Below are 15,291 nucleotides of genomic sequence, written 5' to 3' on the forward strand. Positions count from 1 at the left end.
TGGCGACACGCGGGTCCGACGTATACTACCGGACCGCGGCCGATTTAAAGGCTACCACCTAGCAAGTGTGGTGTCTGGCTGTGACACCACAGAATACTCAAAAGTAATCGAGGCACTTGGATGTAAAGCAGCATCACACGAGGAAGTGTTACAGCAGTGTATTGAAGGTCCAGAATGTGTACTGCGTTTCAAACGATCAGTTTGTATGTTTTATTTTCTATAATTTAAATAGCAAATACAGTCCAAAGTAGCACATCGTCCGTTATGAAGTAACGGTTATGAGTGGACGCACAAGTTAGTTTAGTGTTAGATTACGTGCCAAAAGGTGGCAGCAGACTAGAAGACTAAATCGTTTGGTCAATGAAGGCTTTCACGACCGGATGACATATCTTCCGGTAAACCTTCCGGGATGTTAAGGTCGTGGTCCATGAAACTCTTCAGCTCCTAACGTTTCGTCCAGAGCTGCGCTGGACATCTTCAGAGGGGTGTTTCTCCTCCGGTGAGTCTTGCCGACTAACGGGTCGGACGTCTAAGATAAGTTTTATCTCTGACAAAGATTATCTCTGCATATCACGTGTAACTCTGGTCACGCCCACTTTCTACGATATATAATCTCTCTCAGACGTCCGACCCGTCAGTCGGCAAGACTCACCGGAGGAGAAACACCCCTCTGAAGATGTCCAGCGCAGCTTTGGACGAAACGTTAGGAGCTGAAGAGTTTCATGGACCACGACCTTACATCCCAGAAGGTTTACCAGAAGATATGAATCGTTTGGACACACGAAAACTATGGCGATTTGTGTCTGCGCATATAACATTTGCACAAACGTAGCGTAACGTGTGCGTCAGCCTTTAGGAGGCACTAACACGACACACCTACCGTTAGTTAAGATAACATAACGATCGCCCCCTCGGCTGCAAGCTGACCGGCTGTTGCAGTAAGTGAGTCATTCTCCAAAGAACACCGGTCGCATAGCAGAAAACTGGAACTTGTTTCTTCGCCGGCGTGAACTTTCTGAGCACGCTGCGAGGCAGGAAGGCGATAGCTGCACGTGACCGACACACCTGCAAGAGCCGTGGGTTGTATGCGTCATCTTGTCAGCTTACAGCAGACACGTCGCGGAAGGAGTGAGAGAGAGAAAGAGAGAGAGAGAGATAGAGAGAGAGAGAGATAGACGGGGGGGGGGGGGGCGTGCAGAGGAAGGGGAGTACTGGCTCTGTGGATCAGCGAAGAAAGCGGCAATGTGCGCAGCTGAAAAAGAAAGTGAAGACGCCTGAGCTGTCGCCAGCTGACCAGTCGTGGCTATCCGAGTAGAAAAGCCACGTGACACCACAACAGGCCATCCAGGTTCACCTTTCTAATGACCAGGACTTGGCTGTTAAAAACAACAATCAGGAAGTCTTTCTGTTACGAGTCTGTGGGAGATGGAGAGTGGAAGGGAGCGTAGTGGAGGGAAAAAGGGAGAGTTCGTGTGACCTTTTTCTATTGGCGCTACGAACCTCTTTGGCTGACTTCAGTTTGTGGACGGAGTAGTGTTGCGCTGTGGCAAAACTGCGGTTCGGTAGGTTTGATACAGTACAAAGATGAAGTAGTAAATGGCGGAATTACTGTTAGCACCGGAAGCATTGGCAGGGAAACAAACACAAGTGAATGTGTGAGAGGAGAACTAGGATCCAACAACTTCTCTTTGTTCTTTGTGTTTATTTTGCATATGATTAGAACTGCACATCCTTCAGTATTATTCCAGAGTGTATTTTATATCCTTACTAAATATGAATTGCAATTTTTTAAGTAATAAAAATTAGCTGCTGGCTTAACTTATGCAGTTTTATGTGATTAAAGTAATTACTTCTGATGCAAGTTTAGTTTACATGCACAAACATAAAAAGATCTGTATAATTATTGTTCTTTTGTATTCAGTAGTACGTTCTTCATCTTCACCAAATGCAAGCGTTTCCTGTTATTATTGATAAGTGTAAAAGTTATTCAGGAATAGTAGAAAAACGTTTTACAGAAGCTCGACAAATATTGAATCAATGTTTGATAGTTTTTGTTTTGCGTTCTTCTTTTTTTAAGTTTACCTTTTTTAAGGACACAGGGTTTTCCACCGGCACATGATTGTACTTTTTTCATTTTTACTACGATGTCCCTCTGATCCACATTACAAATCAACAATTTCTGAATAAAACCTGAATTAAACATTGAGAGTTTCAGTTTTGCTATAAATACTGTTTATTTTTATGTAACAGATAGGAGAATATGTAGAACGAAAATGTTCCGTGGGTTACATATGCTCACTCCGTTTTTAGATGGTTCAGTGCTTCCTGTTGCTAGGGGAATCTTGCACGAAGTTGATAGCATTCGCCAACAAAGCCTGATAAGTATGCAACACGCCCAACGTACAGGTAATGCGGTTATGATCTTAAATGACCAAAGCTAACACAAAAACTACACCAGTCTAACTTATTTACGATTATCTATGGTAGCCCGCAGTAGTTTTACAACTCTTGGAAGGAGAAACTGGAGCACTTGTTGAACATTCCCATAAGGACAGACTGACTGTGCTCATAACTGGCACTTTAAATGTGCATATTACTGGCCATTAAAACTGCTACGGCATGAGGGCGATATAAAATTGACATGAAGCGCTAATTACATTCTAAATGCTTGGATATGCAAATTATTAGAATTTTACTTTAGGAATTATGCCATCTACATTCCCTACATAATGTCCGTATAGAAGGAGACACACTCTAAGGAGAAAATGTTCAAATGTGTGTGAATTCCTAGGGGACCAAACTGCTGAGGTCATCGGTCCCTAGATTTACACACTACTTAAACTAACTTATAGTAACTTAACGATAGGGACAACACACACACCCATGCCCGAGGGAGGACTCGAACCTCCAGCAGGACAGCCTAAGGAGAAAAAAGAAAAATGTTGCACATCGAAGAAAGTATCCAAATGGGACGGAAGTTGTTGGGTGTGATTTACATGTACAGACAAAAAATGATTACAGTTTCAGAAAAATTAGATCATTCTTTCAAGAGAAAAAGCTTCACAAACTGAGCTTTGGTGGATCTCTGGCCCCTATGCAAGCAGTTATTTGGCTATGCACTGATTGATAGAGTTTCCAGATGTCCTCCTGAGGGATGCCCTTCGAAACACTGTCCAATTGGCGCGGTTGATCCTCAAAATCCCGAATTAGATCAAAGATCCTGCCCATAATGCTCCAAAGTTCTCAGTTGGGGAGAGATCCAGTTACTTGGCTAGCCAAAGTAGGGTTTGGCAAGCACAAAGACAATCAGTACAAACTCTCGTCGTACATCGTCGGCCTGGAATCTCATTGACTGGAGTAGGACTGTCTTCACTGATGAATTCTACATTCAACTAAGCCCTGATGACTCGCGGAGACGTGTCTTGAGACGCCTCGGACAATGTTGGGATGGCAAACTGCCTCTCGCCCTCCATACGACCCGATAACCAGGAGCGATGACCCGGGGTGTCACTTTTTTTCACATCAGGAAGCCTTTGGTTGCCATCAGCGGCAACATTGCAGCACAGCGGTAAGTCGACGATATTCTACGCCCCGTCTTGTTGTCTTTCACGGTAAGCCGTCCTGTACTTACATTTCAGCACGACAATGCCCGCTCGCACACGGCGAGAGTTTCTTCTCCTTATTTTCGAACTTTCAAAGCACTACCTTGGCCAGCAAGATCGCTGGATGGCTCCCAAACTGAGAATGTTTGGAGCACTATGGACTAAGTCCTCCGTCCAGCTCGGGATTTTGACGATCCAACGCACCACTGGACAGAATTTGGCAGACTATCCCTCAGGAGGACATCCGACAATTCTGTCAATCAATGTCAAGCCGAATAACTGCTTGCATAAGGGCTACAGCTGGACCGACGCGTTATTGACTTCCTCAATTTGTGAAGCTCTTTCTTTTGAATAAACCATCCAGGTTTTCTGAAACTGTTTGCCTCTACATGTACATCGCATCTAGCGATTTCCATCCCATTCTGATAATTCTTTCGTCGTGAGTCAGTTTTTTTCTTTAGACTGTGTTTATCAAACCTGCACGTGATTGGGGATAAGCCCGTTATCGACAGTCAGACGCGTAAAAGTGTAGAATTAACAGTGTTTACCTATAGATGTCTCGGTACAATTTTCCACGTGTTGAACGGTGCATATACGTCTAGTAAATTGCATTGTGGGAGAAGTAAAGTACAAATAAACGAAGTTATCCGGCAGGGAAGACCACGTGCCGATCAACACCCTTCAGAGCGAACTGGCGAGTGTCATAAAATACTGGTCCAGCTGTAAGTTGTTTGTGAAGATGATGCCACTCAAGAAACAACTTCAGACGTAAGGAAAATATGGGGACAAATTAAAGCTGGTTCCTTCAGTGGAGAAAAGACCCGACGTTCATATTCTGCTGTAACAAACAGCACACTCCCCTGCAAACTGTCAGTTTAATCCTAAGACTGACAGTTTGAAATATGCTTCTTGTCCTATTATTCTTTCTAGCGCGCCAAAGTGCCTTTCCCCGTTGGCAATAGTTTCTGAACATGTGTGCCGTAGGGGACTCAGAATTAATGTTAAATTGTGAAATTCACGACTGGCGAGCTCTACAAGCTTTTTCATTCTTTCTCAAAAAAGCATTACAGGAAGGTCACAAATTAAAAAAAAAAATAATGACAGTAAATTCCTTCTCCAACTGGCCTATTATTCATTTCTTAATGTCCTCGACGAGGTCACGATGTCAAACTTTCTGTCTTCCAATAGTGTCACGACCAGCGACGTACAATGATGTTCCAACTAGTCTACAGTTAATAACGTTGGCTACTTAAAGGGTACGTAGACGCTTCTTTCGTCCATCTTTGATAGTTGCGCTAATGCTCTGTGTTCAAAGACCTTTACATCGACGGAGCTTTCTGTCTTTCCCCAGCAGTTGCCACAAACTGCTTGTACTGACAACAGTAGCTTCTACTTCAGTGAAATTACGAATGTCCAAATCAGTCCCTTGTCACTATTATCATCTGCTACATTGCAACAAGGCTGTATTCAGCCCATGATATTGATAATATTCACGTCTTTTTCAAAGAGACTTAGCAAAAGTGTTTTTTCTTAACCTGGCCACTGACTAGACGAGTCACCAGCTGGACACGTAGACTATGGCTTTCAGGCGCATCGTGACCTGTTCTTCAGTTTTCCTTAAAGGCAAGGGGCTGCAGAAATGAATCGAAGCAAGCTTCCATACAGTACCTTAGGGTTCCACAAAACCTTCTCTAATTCAATGTTGTCACTTGTAGAAACCCTTACTTCAGTTCATAGATACTTCCAGGACTGTCAGCGATGTTTCAATAATTTGTTCAGAAATTGGAACCGTTTTCTATAAAACGTCTCTGTAATTTGGAAGTAAGAAAAAGTCGGTGGAACTTGCTGGCTTGTAGATATGTGCAGTGTTGGCGAATCAGAAATACGCTGATTTCGAATTCATCATCGACATCTAAACATCCGTGGCCGATAATAATCAACCACAAAACATCGATGTTAAAATAGTGTAAAAAACAACAACTCATAAATATTAATCAATAAATACAGGAAAAGTTAAAGTCATATGCCCTACAACTTTTTTTATACAGACTGTAAAAATAACATTTTTGAGAGACTTTTCCTGTCACTTGATTGTGTCGTTGACAAAGAATGTATCCTGGTTTTGAGAATAATCTTTTAAAAACCGACGATGTGGCTATAGAGCTCAAATACTTCACTTCAGTGATTGTAGCTTTGGAAAAAAAGTAACGATGATGTGGTTCCATACTTCTAATGGATCTTACTTAACATCTACAAGGCGATATTTTAGCTAATAACTGACTGAGATGGTAGGTCTGTGTCTGCTCCAGTTAGCAAATTGTTGTTTTTTCCTTGTGCTACTTCATAATATTCACTTCATAAATTAAATTTTGTTTCTGTTTTCCTGTAATGTACCATCGTGTGCGCCATCCCTACTGACAGATGTTTCAACAAGTACATCTTCGATAGTTTTGTTTGCTTTCAAACATGGTATAGCATCTTGAATGTGTATGTTCTTAAATCTAGTATCGATTGATATGGTTAACATATTCATATGTTCAGTTGGTAGTAACCACTTTCTGGTTTCTGTTATGAGACTCTCTCCAGTAGTTTGTGTTGGTTGTATGCCAGATATTTTGATATTCACATACTGGCTATTATTTGCAACATACTTTTTTCCACAAATTTCACGAGTACCCACTTGCATAGGCTGCAGAATGTCACAACCATCTGCCACGTGTATAATATCAGCGGATATTGGCACGAGTGGTGCAGTAGCATGAAAATTAATGATGTTCTTAATTATTAGACGCAACTGCAAAATTCTTTTGCTCAAACAGAACTCTGAATTCCATCAAGTGGATACTTATTGAACTAGTTCGAGATCTAATTCTTTTCTTAGCTTATCACTTTCTACCAGAATTTGTTTGAATCTCTTTACTATCCTTTCCACAGCAGTAATTAGCTGAGGCAGTTTGTCGCTCTTTTCAGTAGATTGTTTTGCTACCAAATGGAGCATGTGGGCAAAATACGACATACGATATCCTTTTTCTTTCAGGCGCTATTGCCACTTCTTTAATCACTGTACGGATATCCTTAGTAGAAATTTTAGAAAAAGGTTCCTTTAAATGATGAAAATTATAGACAGTGGAACAAGTAGCCAAGTTTTTTTTGCCAACATGGAAAGTCGAATTTTTTGTCTTCAGTATTCATGGATTTCCAGCATGCTGGGATGATAACAGGACAGCAACTTGTGTTAAGTTGTTTGATGCAGAACACAGTCAAAATTGCGAAATTCAGCTCTTTTATTTAATTGATGACCGGTTTCTGTTATCAGAACCGAATCTCAATCAATTCAAACAGAAAAAATTGTCCGTTCCGTGACAGCATGCAAACCACGTTAATACTGCACATATTTGCGTCTAAGTCAAGTTTTTCAGTGACCATTAGCAGTAAAAACATACAACTCCTGCCACTACTCAGTGAAACACTTGTCAGTATTAACATGGTTTACAAGCTATCGCAGAATATACCATTTTTTGAGTTTAGATGATTTGAGACTGAATTCTGATACCCGAAACCGGTAAACAGTTAAATAAAAAGAACTGAATTTGCCAACTTTGGTTGTTTTATACATCAAACTGTTCAACATTCAGGTTACGATGTTCCAAATGCTTCAATATCGGTATCGAAACATCGCGTGTTTAAACCCCTAAAATCGATATTATTTAAATATGGATAATCATAGATAATACCTATTGGCATGATATGTACATGCCTGGCTTACAAATGTCATCTACAATGCACTGTGGATTTCACCATGTCGATAGCAAAATCGACGTTCACTCTCGATTATCTATTGTACACAAAATTTTTCCTACTTTCGAAATGCATCCAGTAGTGTATATGGTCCATAAGTAAAAAGGGGCTTTCATAAATAGTCATTAAGATAAAGGTGGTAAACTGAAGCAAATCTAACGCCCAAATATGCCAATGTCGTCCTTGAAAATGGAGCTGCAGCTCCAAAAAGCGTTGGACTAAAATTAGAAACTAAAATTTTCACCCTGATGACGCGTATTACTAACAAAAATATTTCTAATTTATGAATTACAGTCACAGTCGGCTTTGGCGAAGTGTCTGTTAGTGGAGATTTGGACCATTACCGTTGTGTAGTGTCCAGGTGCACGTAGGGAGGGAGATGAATGCCGTCCTCTCTGAACACATTTTTTGGCTTTCGCCAGCGTCTGTCCCATATGAGAATCTAGCTCGGTTCAGTGACTGTGTTCAAATACTAGAGCAAAATTCGCTCACATATAGCAAAGCGTTTATCGAGTTTCTCCCGCTGCCGTGCTCTGTTGAGATGGTAACTTACTGCATAGCTAGCTGTGATTTTCTTCGAGCAGTTTCCAAAGAGCGTCGTGGACATCACGATTAGTGGTGGCTGACATGGTACACGGTGAGGCGTACAGACTCCCGGCGTCGATTCCCTTTACGTGGTACGGAATAGAGCGTGATCGGCCGTCTAAATGCGTCTGCGGTACGTTCCCATGTTCGTCGCCCAACGTTCCGCCCATGAATATTCTCGCCGCTCCTATAGTTTGTTACAACGGACAGACAGCTACGAAATCGCAGCCGATAAGCCCCGCATGCGCAATGAAACGCGAAAAGATGGAAGGGCGATGCGTCGCGCATGCGTGCTAAGACGAGCCGCCAGCAAAGAACTTTACCGAAGCCTGAAGACATTTCACCCACGAAGGCCTTGCGTACCAATATTCATGTGCATCAACAGCACTGGACAACTCAACAGATACGGTAGAGATGATAAGGAGGGCTAAACGGGAGACCCTCTTGGAAAAAGGTGAAAAATTACAACTTAAAACCATTTTTGAAGCATTCTGAGTGCCTCAGGCGATATATTTCAGTGGCACTTAAAATTCGTAAAGCGTGCCACTTTGAGCATGGATTAAAATGTATGTTGGGATTACTGATCATAAAAAGGTTATATAATATTAACATTTAAAGTTATCGATAGTTTGTGTATGATTTTTATGTTGTAAACAAGTGTAACTCCAGCACTGGTAATATGAATGTGAAAAAGTTTTTTATTATAGCATACCGATTTTAGTCACAGAGTGATCATCTTCGGTGCAATACTAAGTCCTGTGGACTCATACAATCATGCACGAAATATAACTCGAAACATGGGCGTTTACCGTGAAGAGCATGTTTTACTGGAAAAATAAATAAATGGCTTACTACATACACGATTTTATTTAGGCTATTTATAAAACATTAAAAATACATTTAAAAACACAAGCGGAAAACTGTGAGAGCTAGGAATAAAATGATAAGTAGTTAAAAAGCCAGAAATGATGATTAAATACAGAGTCAAGAGCATGACTTAAAATAATCTTACAACGTTCATCCTATGCGATCCAAATACGTTTTTTCTGTTGTCAAAATTGGCTATAAACATTCTAGCAAAACCAAGTAGATTCATGTTTATCTACCCTGCTCCTTCATCGCTCATAGGAGTAGCAATAAAGTTTATTAAGATTTGGAATATCGTCTTTTTAGTAAATAATATAAATATCCTGGTATTGATTTGCGGCACGTTACTAAACCCTGCAAAAGAACTTTTAGTGTGTGTAATTGGTTTAGCTAGAATATATTACTCCAACAATCATTCTTTGTCAACTAAGACTAAAAAAATTAGAATTACTTTTCAAAAAATTTGGGAGGAGGGGGGCAAGTCGCTACTGTTTCCCCTCCCCTCAGCGGTGACGCACATGCCAGTATTGATTATCTGTTTTGTGACAATGACTACGAACACCATACTGTTATTCTTAAAGAGTTAAATACTTGCTGAAAAACTGAACACCGGCAATGTATATTGAAATGCACCTTTGTCGCAAGGGCTGGCGAAGTGTTGAGAGCATTTCTTTGCGATGTCAAGACGATGGGAAGACTTGTCTTTAGAGGGTTAAGATAAATTTAAATGGAGAGATGTCTGCAAAACCAATTAGAATGTTATGAAACTTTCATTTTTAGCTTACCTGTATACTGGTTTTTCGTGTAGGTTACGGCAACGTTGTTTCTTCCACGAAAACAAAGATGGTACGACAACTCCAAAGAATATCGCGTTCTAAATTAACTTTCTGGTTACTCCAAAGATTAAAACGCATATTCTGTATCACACATTTCACAAATGTATGTCTGCAAATCTAAATTTGCAGCCATTTTCACTTAACGGCAATATGACTGATATGAAAGGAGATCTAGACTTCATTACAGCAAGTTGATTGAAGTGGACATAGGTTTTAGTAGTTGTGCAGAGATGAAGAGCCTTTTACAGGATAGACTAGCATGAAAGGCTACCAGTTTTGTAACTGAAGACCACAACAGCAACATGCGACATAAACGCGGAAACATTAAAATCGTAAGTTTAATTTCCTGTCAGAGATTAATTTGAAATTTAATTTCGTTCATACCACAGGACCGTTAAGTGTAAACAACTGGAAACTTCATTTACAAAAAGTATTTGTGTATTGTACAATACAATATAGTATACAATACACTGCGTTGAGATCATTAAGAAAAAAAGAAAATATTATGTACGATAAGTTGAATTTCATTTAGGGTTAAATTACAAGTTCAAGTAACTCTATACGCTTTCACACAATTCTGAAGAAAATTCAATTTCGTCTCCGACAGACAAGAATTTTCATCACTTTTACATCGCAGTGAAATTCACTCCATTGTAAGCTGAAGCCCTGACAATGAAGATATGCTTGGTTGTCAATGATATGATTTGAAGACAGTTGACAGAATTAAACTTTTCTTTTACTTCTATTACTTCGATTGGTAAGAGAACCGAATATTCCGGAAAATTCCTTCTCAAGGTAAAAAGCCAGTATTAGAAACTGCAGTGTCTAGTATTCGTTGCCCGCGTAAGGTGTATTTTTTTTCTGAAATTAACATAAAATTTCAATCCTCATTCATTTAGAAGATGTATTCTTGTGACATCGGATGAATCTTGATTGGTCCCAAGGATTCAGAAAATTTGCTCCCTATTTATGACTAAGGCGTCACAACAAAGTGAATGCTGTGCAAGAATAATGGCAAGACAAACATACTGTATTGTTGAACAAAGGTCACAGAGTTTCCAGCGCTATTCTGCAGTAAAACCTTACTTTGAGAACAGTGTGACACAATCTCCCCAAGTTGAAACAGCCTATTAGAGCGTTGACTGAATATGAAGTGTATGGTAATTGGCCGATTCACGTTGGCGATAATAGATTTAATATTAAACTGAACTTTCCTGTTCCTTAAGATTTATTCACTAAGTCTGTCTTTCTTTCTGTTCCAGGTGAGTGTTATCAGAACTGCCTTTCTGTTGGTGATGGTAAGTCTCTTAAATACTAAGGCTATAGCTGTTTCATCATCAAACAGTAGGTCATAACGCTACTCTGAAGCATGATTTGTCACAAACAGTTCCACAATGTACTCCTAACATTTATCTCAAGTGAAATACAGTTCAGTTGCAACATGCGTGCACCACAAAATACCAAATGTGTGAAAAGGTAGTCCCACCAGGCGTAACCATAAAAATATCATGAGCTGAAAACGGAATTTATTTTTGAAGAATCTCCAACGATAACGATCGCTTGAAGCACAGATTTTACTCTAAATTAGAAAGAATTTTTGATGACACTTTCAAAATATATTTCATATGTCTGCTTCCACTTGTAAGTCGTGTATTGGCAAAACAATGTTATCGCGATACGACTACAGCATTGTTATTCACTTGTTGCTATTAATGCATTTGTTATGTTTCAACGTTCATAGCGATACTTTTGAACGCTCGTTCAGGGTTGTCTGTTGAAATTTTTGAACGCGTTGCTCGATAAGAACACAAATTAAAAAAATTAATTTGTCGGTCAGTTTCTTCCCATATTGTACCTTCTGGATGACTATAACCGAGTTGTATGCTATATGTTCTTTTCGTTATTAAATGGAACACAGAGAAAACAAGGATTGCAAATCTTCCTCATACGTTATGGTAAATATTTAATGTAGAGATGTGATGAGATATGAGAGGACTGGAGGAAGGAAAACAAGTGAGCGCCATCTTTATTCTCCTTTTTTTTAAAAAAAAAAGTGTGTGAATTTGGAACATTAAAACAACTGTTTTGCACTGCACTATAGTTGCTCTTCAATTTATGCGATTGAGGATATCTATAATGATAGAACTTCTCATTTAAATAAATTCTGATTTACGTTTTGCACTTTTTTAAACTCACCCAGGAGTTTTAAATACATTTTCTGTCTTTGTAACTATTTTCATATTGTCACTAGCTCAAGAAAAGAAGACATGAAATGTAAGAAAGTAATTAATAGCGGAATAGATAGCTATGTTTCCATTTTTTTAGCCTCAGCTAATTACTACATGAATAGCTACACTGTAACAAAAGTTTCTTGTTATGGCAAGAAAAAAACATCCCAACATTAAACTTTCCAGTGCCAATATGTCCTCACAGAAGTGGATAGAAAAGGTACATGACGATGCTCTTAATCATTTTGAGTGCCATCCTTAAAAAAAGCTGACGTGCACAAAATCTAAACTTAGCATCAGTAGGTTAGATCATACATTTGCTTCATTCTGAACAGACCAGTAAACAGATGTCTCAGGAGACTTCAGTGTCTTTGTCCTAAGCGACAGATAAAACCTGCCAGACATACAGTGTGCCAGAGAGTGTTTCTATCTGCTTACACAGGTACGAATGCACTGTTAAGCGTTGTGTTGTCTGTTCCATTGTTAATTGAGAGGTATATAGTTTGGGTGTATTCTTCAAAATGCCTTGTAAATTTACGATGAAATTACTGCCACTTCTCGCTAGGATGCGAGTTAACACAGAAATTACAAGATCTTGAGGAAGTACTACTTACTTATATCATGGTTTATCGAAAATAAAGACCCTATAAGCTGTTATAGCACTGCATTCCTTTGACGGAGTTGGAGAGAGAAGATCTAAGACAGCTACACTGAGAGCTACTGCTTTCAGCATCTACCTCAACCCATCATGTAACTCATTTTGTAGGCTATACATATCTATGGCAATAGAGATCAGAAATAGAGCGAGTGCAAGTGTAATGTTGAGGTTTGCATACGCTAGAAGTGAAGGCGGCGCTGATACATCACGGCTACACTGGCTTCCTTTCTTCCCACTGTACTCCCGTGAATAGCCCTATGGTGAGTCTGAGAACGGTGGCGCTGAAGTCGCGTCCTAGTTCTCGACTCGTATTGGACCGTGATTGAGTAAGGCTTGCCGTAAATTAATATGGAATTTGAGCGAACCATGTTCAAATGTGTGTGAATTCCTAAGGGACCAAACTGCTGAGGTCATCGGTCCCTAGACTTACACACTGGGACTGATGACCTTCGCTGTTTAGTCCCCCTTAAACATCCCAACAACCACCACCACTTACACACTACTTAAACTGACTTATGCTAAGAACAACACACACACCCACGCCCGATGGAGGACTCCAACCTCCGGCGATAGGGGACGCACGATTGGTGACATTCGCCTCTAACCGAGCGGCCACTCCGCTCGGCGAGCGGACTATCATCCTATCGTAAAATAACACTGACAGGACGACATGACGTTGTCAGGATCAGATGGCTGATAACAAATCTGAGTTTTGTGAGACAGTGGGGGGGGGGGGGGGGGCGGGGGGTAAGACGCAAATTAAATGACGCAGTGTATGCAGCTGCAAATGTGCTCCACTAGAGGAAGAACTTCGATGATACAGTCCACGCATCAGACATAAAACAAACGAATTTCGTGCATGCAAACAATGTGGTTGTAATTTTCTGTGTATTCCATCTGCACCGTGATAGCCGGCCAATGTGGCCGAGCGGGTCTAGGCGCGTCAGTCTGGAGCCGCGCGACCACTACGGTCGCAGGTTCGAATCCTGCCTCGGGCATGGATGGGTGTGATGTCCTTAGGTTAGTTAGGTTTAAGTAGTTCTAAGTTCTAGGGGACTGATGACCTCAGATGTCAACTCCCATAGTGCTCAGAGCCACTTTTTTTTTTTTTTTTTCACCGTGATAACACATATGAGCTATGAAGAACGAAAATTGGGCGAAAAGCAACGTCACTGTCTATGTCCCTGTGACCAAAAAGAGTGCTATTTGCGTATTGTTTTGGCCGTAGAGGTTTGCTTTACGAGCTAAAAGCGTGTTGTGTAGCGTATCATTCATTTCTGTGACTTTTTCAATAACTTCTGTAAATATATTTTAATAATCTGTCTTTACTACATCCTAATGTCCTGTTTTCGTGTACTATCGTGAGACTCGGTAACCTGTCGAAAATGTGAATATGTCAACATAATTTTTAGACATTGTCTGAAAAGACGTTAAATATTAAAATTAATTTACAGCAGGCTTCGAGAAAGTTTTATACATACACATACGTACGAAATATACATTCAAATATATCCTTTATACATATTTTCATATATACATGCAAGATACTCACACACACATAGATACAAATAGATATGTATAAACAGAACAATATTCCCCGCCAACCAATATGTCATGTATTGGTGTGTGATAATTGCAATGTGCAACAGTGAGCTAATCATCGCTTATGCATGCGAACTCGTGAACACGCTCTCCTTTCTACGCTAGTACAATCGACTTGTAACCATCAACAGACTCAAGTGATGAGTTTTCAGCTAAAATGGTAGCGGCGTAGATTCATGAGTCGAGTGCCCAAGCTTACGGGGACGGCGAGTGCTTAGGTGACGTCATAGGGCCTGCTGCCGAGTTTAAAGCGAGCATACAGAGCTCACTTCTGACCTCTGTATGGAAACACTTAGGTGTTGTCGCATATCTATATAATACTGATATAAAAAAATTAAAAAAAACTTTGTGATTGACGTTTCGACGAGTCGAATGGTAGGGACCAGCCGGCAACGAGTCGTAATTTCTTCTCGAGTGCCATTTGCTCGCTGCGTCGCCTGTTTTGTACGCGCATAGCTTTGTGTAGGGCGGCTGGCTCACTCCGGCAACACTGGCCCCCGCCACAGCAATCTGTCAATTGCACCGTCATTTTAATCAGAGAATACACGTCTATTGTTTTTGGTTGCAAACGTTTGTCCTTCTCATTTGAAAGCTGCCAGCTGTCAGGAGTCATCTCCCGCCGACTGCGCTAGGAGAGACAAGAAAACAAACTAATACATAATGAAAGAGACCGTGGTGGAGGATACAATTACGAGCGTCATAAGAATGATATTGGGGTATGGGGGAGGGTGATACATGTAAGCCGGCTAATGAATGATATAGGTGGACGAGGGAGGTTCTTCACTTGATTCCAAAACGTGAGGGAAGATCAAGACACTGATTCAATAGGATATGGGTAGATGATGTTACAAAACATACAGGATCAGCATGAATCTGTACAGCAAAACACAGTAATGTACGGAGAAATCTGGAGGAGATCTATTTCCTAAAAAATAGCGTAGTTCCGTGAGTAAACCATAATCGAACCACGTTACATTTTAGCTGCTCAGAAGATTTCTTTTTATCCACCAGATTGTAATTATCGTCGATGAGAAGCACTGCTGCAGGCAGTAGCATCTCTACGTGTAGCTGCAGACAGTAGTCTGGCGCTTCATGTTCCCAACACATAAATTGCG

General features: G+C 40.4%; 1 protein-coding gene across 1 annotated transcript in view; it reads left to right on the forward strand.

Moving 5' to 3' along the window:
- LOC124594567 (protein spaetzle 3-like) overlaps positions 1–11,043 on the forward strand; it is a 164,561-nt gene extending 153,518 nt beyond the window's left edge. Inside the window, exon 2 of the mRNA XM_047132938.1 lies at positions 10,951–11,043. Within this exon, the coding sequence (XP_046988894.1) occupies positions 10,951–11,043 (93 nt within the window). The remainder of the gene's footprint in view (positions 1–10,950) is intronic.
- The last annotated feature ends 4,248 nt before the right edge of the window (positions 11,044–15,291 follow it).

This window comes from Schistocerca americana, chromosome 2, assembly GCF_021461395.2.
Source record: "Schistocerca americana isolate TAMUIC-IGC-003095 chromosome 2, iqSchAmer2.1, whole genome shotgun sequence".
Classification (NCBI taxonomy): Eukaryota; Metazoa; Arthropoda; class Insecta; order Orthoptera; family Acrididae; genus Schistocerca; species Schistocerca americana.